Source organism: Porites lutea, chromosome 2 (genome assembly GCF_958299795.1).
Source record: "Porites lutea chromosome 2, jaPorLute2.1, whole genome shotgun sequence".
Taxonomy (NCBI): domain Eukaryota; kingdom Metazoa; phylum Cnidaria; class Anthozoa; order Scleractinia; family Poritidae; genus Porites; species Porites lutea.
Window position 1 is genome coordinate 35713342 of NC_133202.1, and position 7396 is coordinate 35720737.

Sequence of the window (7396 nt, forward strand, 5' to 3'; positions counted from 1 at the left end):
CCACTGAGCGGAATCAAAACTACTTAAGAAGTTGTTAGTCTATTTTGAATTAGTATTTATAAATAAGACAACTAATCGCCGTTACGCACAGCTGGCAGTAGCAAAAATATTCAAATCAATGGCTGAGATGTCTTGCAAACTTGATCGTTACATTACAAACTGTGGCTCAACCACTCCACAGGTTATCGAGGTTTCAAAGGGATTCTGTGGACCATCAATGAATCATACTATCGATCCTGGAGAGGTTCTGGTCATCTACAAAGTACAAAGAGATCGGAAAGTATTAGCCAGAGATTTCAAAGGCAGGGAGCTTTGTCTTTCGAAACGGAATTGGAAGGTGAAGGTCATAAGTGATATTTCTCAACAAGAGTACGACACACTTGTGAACGTTTCATCTCGTTATTTTCGCGTTCTGCACGACATCAGATCCTTCCGTCTTTTTGCTGGGGACATATTGCTCTTTATGAGAGACCCTCCACACCCCCCAAATGCTCGTAATTTGCGTTGCTGTCTCGTCAGCTGCACAGACCAAGTGTGCTTAGATTTGCCTGCAAATCTCAATGGAACGTTTCAGGCCCTTCCAAACTATGGATTGATTTCTATGGAGCGTGTAATGACAGAATGTTCCCTTCCAGTAAAAGTAAGTCTCGAGGATGAGGAAGAGGAAACAACACCGATAATAAATGTTCAGATAGATCGAGAAATTGAAGAGGATACAGTTTTTGCGATTTCTCCTTCTAAAAACAGTATCTTGCTATTCCCAAAGAGTTTAAATATCGCCGTGGCACAACTGATGCCACAACATGAATTTGTGTCTTCAAAGGGATTGGAGTATACACAGGTCTTGCGCAGAATAGAGAATGACCAAGTTTTGCAGAAAGCCATTAGAGGGAACAGTGTGTACTTCACAAATGAGCCGATTAGATGCTATCGTTTCCAAAAGTTACTTTTCCCTTCTTTTCGCGCCGAAAAGAAAGACAAACGAGAGAGAATCAAAGAGGAACTAATTGCTGAGGCGACCTCTGAATCTTATCTTCGACGTCAAAAAGCGGTATTTACAAGCGAAAGCAATCAACCGTGTAGTTTCTCGGAAAAACCGGTCCCTCCCCTTCCGGCAAAGACGAAGAACCAAACAGTGAAACAATACCAAGTTACCGCCAAGAACAATGAGGCGCAACATACTGAAAGCAAGCAAGAAAGTGAAAAGCAAGAGAACTCTAAGCAAGCGAGAAGTACGCAGGAAGCATCACACAATCTTGGCTTTTTGGTGCAACACAAATCGCATACAAACACTTGGGCTGGAACAATCGGAATATCTACTCTAGCGCCAAGGGAGAAAACAGAAATGAATTCAAGCGGACGTGAGGAGTTAGAGACCGAGAGCGATGATGTTTTTTCTGCTTGCGAACCACAACGTGGCGTAAATGCAAATTCAGGGACTGTCAACTCTGGCACTCTTAGTGTGAGAGTACGAAAGGGAGCACTGGCGAATCATCTAGAACCCAAACAGTCACTGTGCAATAAACCTTGCTGGCTTGCAGAAGTGAATACTACTAGTGCTAACAAGACCAAAAACACGACAAAAGGTAAAGAGCCAAGTACAAAGAAGCACAGCGACTCCACGTTTGAGCAGAGAGAAAGCGACGAGAGAAGTGAAACTCAGCTGACACCAGATCTTTTCGTTTCCACACACAATGAATTCAGTCCAACTTGGCAAGATAAAAGCTTTGTTTCCTGTCGGAAAGCATATCAAAAAGAGTTCAAAGTAATTAAATGCAGCGAGTCCTCGGCGGAACTAAGTGAAGAGGACAATGAGGACAGCGACTGTACAGATTTTAGCATTCTCGAGAAGCAAGAAGCTTTCAAGCAAAATATTCCCGAAAGAAATGAAGAGCAGAGCAAACCTGTTGATCGAGGAGTGAATCAAGGAGACCCTGCAGCAGAAAATATTAAGATGTATCGCACCAACGAAGACAACTCGAAAAAACGCCTCTTTCACTCTCTGACGCGCAGACCAAGGTGGTTTCGGCAGGAGGCAGGGAAGCCGGCAAAAAAAGAAAAAAGACAAGAATCAAGCAAGAGCGAAGCTGTTAGGATTTCACCACGTAATGCAGCCTCGTGTGAAGATCTCTGGATATCAAGTCCAAAGGAAGATGATTTTGAGTGCATGTCAAGCATTACGAAGTATCTGGAGACGAAGGAGAAGTTGACAAGAGCCCTTGTCACAATTAACAGTCTAGAAATGAAGGGGTGGGAATCAGCTGACACCATGATCGATAACACAAATGAATACTCACAAGGAAAGCCGGTATCTGACGAGGACCGAAAAGACAGCAAAAAGAAAGAAAACGTTGCCAAACCAGACAAGGATCTGGAAGATAGCCACGATATATCGCCAAAAACTACCCACGTGCAGTCGCCAACCATCTTCTCCAGGGACATCTTGTCTGAGGAGACCAGTGAGTCACTGACCCCTGTAACACATTATCCCCAACTGAAATGTGATAGCGAGGGTAACGAGGGAATTCCATACAACCTGCATGGCTGTTCCACTTCATACGAAGACGTGGACAATTATGTGTTGATGCTGCCCAGCTTTGGATCCGATCGTCATATGGAATGGCACAGGAAAGACCGAGGTGTGGAAGACGGAGCCGACGAACAAGAAACATGCTCGTGTACCACAAACCTTGGCGTTTTTGGTGGCCAGCTGTCTGAGAGCGCAGCTAAACGAAAGATTAAGGAAGCTATCCTTAAAATGGAATGGACCGAAGAAGAGTGGGCGGAGTTGACGGATGCCGTGAGATGCAACGGTCGTAAGCGCGCTTTTCCGCCGTATGTTAATTTATTAAGCAATGGAAGCAATAGATGCATTTCGAAAGATCAAATTTTCATTGATACCTCAAGAAACCTGAACCGGAGTATGCGACGAGCAATGCCACCTTACATAAACATTCCTAAAACAGAAGGGATGCAAGGTGTTGAACAACATACCGGCCAGGGGTTTGTTAACGATGTTCAAAGATTAGCGAATCTCTCGCTTGGAAAACCACCAATTCCAACGCCAAGAAGCGGAAGATCTTCAGTCTAAGAACTTTCAGCTACAGTTATGATTTGTGAACAAAGACTTTGTAGCCTCTTACACTCGAGGCCTTCACTTACGAATACGAACCATGAATCTTCAATATGTCGTGACTGTGTCGTGCAACGACCACGATTTTAGGTCAAAGAAGGGAGCTCAACGGTATCGCTACATAAACTTTAGCTAATGAGGATTTATCACTCACACTTGACTCGTGCAAGTCTACTAACCTTTAAATGATAACTGATAAGCGGACATGTAGCTGTAGTAATGTTATCTATATAATTTTTTACCGAAAAAATTTCTCGGTAGCCTACATGCAGCTAAAAAGTGATGATTCCCGCGCAGGCTAACCACTTCCGTGGAATCGATATAAATCTTACAATTATAACAAGGTAAACTGAGAAGTTATTACTCTCACCAGAAATGAATAGTAACAGAGTTACATGCTATGACCCAACATACATGTACTATATCCCCAAATATCAAATATTTTACACAGGGTGTCAAGTCGGAGAGATGCATGCCGTTTTGGCTTTGTAAGCTTGATTTAAAAGAGAGAAGTATTTTGAACTTCACTATTTAATTAAGCACAGAAACTGTACAGTGCCGCGTATTAAAGAGTATTATTTTGTACTAGAGAAAACATATTCCTGGTTTACATTAAGCTGTTCCTAAAGTGAGTATGGCGAAAAGATGTATGGAGATTTCATTAACGCGTGGTTGCTTTTCCCACTTTGATAAGTAATATAACACACTACACTGGTCACTACTAGATGCTCGAAAACTACAGCAGCTCACTGCGAGGAAGCTGTTTTCATGCGCGCTTTCTAATGCCAACAGATCTTCGGTTGGTCAACGAACTACTGTGAAAACCCGCGACTAACAACCTGGTTTTTAAGAACCTGTAAGGCTAAAATTTGCCAGTTAGGCCCCCTCTATACAAGAACCTGTTCAGCCTTATAGGTATACTTATTTTCTAAAAACTATAAGCAAAAGCTGTACACGTGAGCAAATAAGACAAGTCAACATTCAGGATCCTCTTTGGAGACGTAGGTCCCTTATCACTCCGACTTCAATTGTAATGTATGCAGATTTTACTTAAGGAATGAGCTGAATACCACTAAATACTCTTACAGTTACAACGTATACAATGTACTTTTTCTTCAGAAAAAAAGAACCTACTCCAATTTAAGAACCTAAATACCCTAAATTTTTGCTAATTACCATTTAGGTAATATCCTGGTTTAGGATAACCTGGGAAAATGCAGTTTCTTAGTCGCGGGTTTTAACTGTAGTCGTAAGGGCGGGGAAACCCGTCTCCATTGAACTTGAGTTCTCACAAGTTGAACCGAGAACCCCCCCCCCCCCCCCCTACCCTCTCTCGCCTCAACATGGCTGAAGCAACTGAACTCTCAACGGCGACCATTTTTGTACGACAATGAAAACCTGACTTGTGACCAGCTACTACTAAGGTATTAAAAAAGTTTTCGGTGAAATGTTTAGTCTCTGGGGAACTTTAAGAAATCGTAGTAGGCATTAATTCATGAGGACTTCCAACTGCACCAGACGAGCATTCGTATCTCCGGGAAGACGGTAGGGGATCAGACCCGCGAAAGTGATCAATGCTCGGGCTTGGCGCCTTAAAGTTTGTCGATACTGAAAAAAAAAGAAGTAAGTCAGTCAGTTAATAAATAAATAAATAAATAAATAAATAAATAAATAAATAAATAAATAAATAAATAAATAAATAAATAAATAAATAAATAGATAACGACTCAGTGGTGGCACATCCGGATCAAACTGTAGATTATGCTAGGATTTTTTTGACCATTTTAGTGAGGCAAAAGCATAAAGCATTATTCGAACATTTTAGGGCACTTTTCCGGAAGATTGGGCTAGACACTGGAGAGCTTTAGATTTGAGGACGAGAACGGGTACGGGATTTAACTGAAAGTTTTTGCGAGTTTTCTAAAAAAAGAGACAACTCGGAAAGCTTCATTTTACTTTTTTCAACCAAAAAAGTTAGTACGGTTATTCATACTGAAAGAGGTTAAGCCCTCTCTCGATGACAAAACTTCGTACATTTGATAACTTGTTCCCGCGACTACAACATTCTCGCTAAAACTCGTAGTAGAATAAAAATCACTTTTTCCCGCCAAAATGACGCTGGTTCACGGGCGAGCAATACTCAGCATTACTCCTCCTCGTCTCAGAATCTAAAGCTGTCTACTGTCCTTCATTCGTGACCGGCAATAATGATATAACATATTACCCTTTCCTGGCCTCCGTCATCTCGCTGACTTTCAATCAAAGGGCTCTGACCAGTGCCCCTGAAGAAATGCAATTGAAGGGAATAAATTAGTGATCATCTTCATAATTTATCAACCATCAATAGAGAGGGGAAGTCGTTACGTCCCGTTGCCATGGTAGCAAAGTTTTTGGATGACAACAAACCGATAACGCCCTTTAAAAGTCTATTCGCACTATTTCAAACTTCACCGATCTTTTTCAATTTCATTTAATTTGGCAAATCTTGGCCACATTTTCTTTTGGACCGTATCTATCGTTATCTAAGTTTTAAAAAAGAAAGCGGAAATTTTTGTGTTGTGTTCACCTACTCCATAAAGCGTGAAATTACGGGAAGTTTCATGTCGTAGTGGTGCAACGACGACAAAGAAATGTACAAAATAGCGTGATGCACGTGCAAAGTTGTTGTTTGTTAATATGAACATATATTTTTTGCCGTTCTCCTGGCCGTCGGGGTCGTCGTTGGTTTTGTTGTCATCCAGAAATATTGCTAGCATGGTAACGTGACGTCACACTTCTCGTTATTATTGCAAAACAAGTGAGACTTCTATACCGACCTTGTATTGCGATAGTTTGTGTAGAGTATGTTCATTGTTGCCAGAAGCACATCTGGTAAAGTTCGTCTTATCTAGATGAAGAAATTGAGAAAGACCATGAACTTATATTTACAACTTAATGACCAAGATCTTCGTGCAAGCAGAGTTTTCTCTCTTGCTAGTCTAATCAAAATATCCACAATAGCAGTCTGTGATAGGTTTTAATTTAGTTTCAAAATCGAAGCCCACCTCATCGTTGTACTGCCTAAACGCGGCTACTTTTTCCTCCACAGACTCAGTTCCCAAAGGTACAAGTTTCAGTTTCCGCATTACCTGCCAACGGAAAAAAACAAAAAAACAAAACAAAACAAAGAAGACATGAGACTCAGGCACTGTTAAGAAACTGCTGTGGTGCCTTGATATCTTCCGCATGTTCATGGTGTAACAGACTCCTAGAAAACTGTAATTTGTACCCAAAGCGGTCCAAGGAGCTCTTACTAAAGCCAAATGTTATCCGCCCTTTTAATAGGGATTGGCTGTTATTCGAAAGATTTTACAATAGATTCATTTAAGCTGAAAACAGGCCACATTTTAGCACCTGTCTTACGATTAAGGTTGTATTTTCATTGGGGGCCTACCCACTCAACATTAACCCATTCGCTCCTGGAGATTTTGCCGAAAAACGCGTTTTGAAGCTAGTCGAGTGGTTTTCTGGTCACTGTCTTGCCATAAAGAGCTAAAACTTACCACAAACTGGTTTACAGGTCGAACACTTCGCGGCCTTCTGATCCAGATGCAAAATATCAGCTTGCGAAGTTCGGGCATGCGCAGAAAGCAAAATTTCGACATAGTTTTTGGGTTTAAAAGTGACACAGCGGTCTTGACTTTTACTTTTCGCTTTCTCTCCTCCCTTCTTTTTTTCCTTTTCTTGCCTCATTTTTTTTTTCTCTTGCTGGGCATTTAGTAGGCTTGATTTTGGTGGGAAGAGTTTTTAGGAAAGCTTTTAGGATCTTAGGATTAGGCGAAAGGAAAGGTAGGTGGGTAATGGAACAAGATTTTCATGGAGATTTTCAGGTCAATGTCACATGGTTTTTTGCTTGTTTCTCCGGTGCCCTTGACTAAATTGTGCTCATTCTGGTATGGTTTGAAAGATCTCTTCACTCTGCACAAGTTAGTGAAGAAAGTTGTCCTTGACCGTTAAAACTGATGACGTCACAACGGGTAGAAAGGACCTGGATCCGCACGGGCGGTTACGGGCGGTTCAGGGGCGAATGGGTTAATTGGCCAATTACTGGTCACGTTCACAACAAAGACGTCATTGAACGGTGACCAGTCGTTTCGCCTATGAGTCATTTCGCTAACTTCCTGATCCCAAACGTCTTATGCCATTCCGCTAAGAAGCGAAACAAGCACAGCGCATGTATATCCTTCGTTCTCTCAGTCATGATACAAAAAAGCGATACGCATG

The 7396-nt window shown here is 41.6% G+C and overlaps 1 protein-coding gene across 1 annotated transcript; it reads right to left on the bottom strand.

The window, feature by feature from the left end:
* Positions 1-3345: 3345 nt before the first annotated feature.
* Positions 3346-6301, bottom strand: LOC140928484 (nuclear pore complex protein Nup93-like). The gene is made up of 4 exons (XM_073378235.1): positions 6178-6301; positions 5950-6020; positions 5358-5415; positions 3346-4741 (listed from the first exon to the last, which is right to left on the bottom strand). Exons 1-4 carry the CDS (start codon positions 6256-6258, stop codon positions 4622-4624), a joined length of 330 nt encoding a protein of 109 aa, XP_073234336.1. The 5' UTR covers positions 6259-6301; the 3' UTR covers positions 3346-4621.
* Between the last annotated feature and the right edge of the window lie 1095 nt (positions 6302-7396).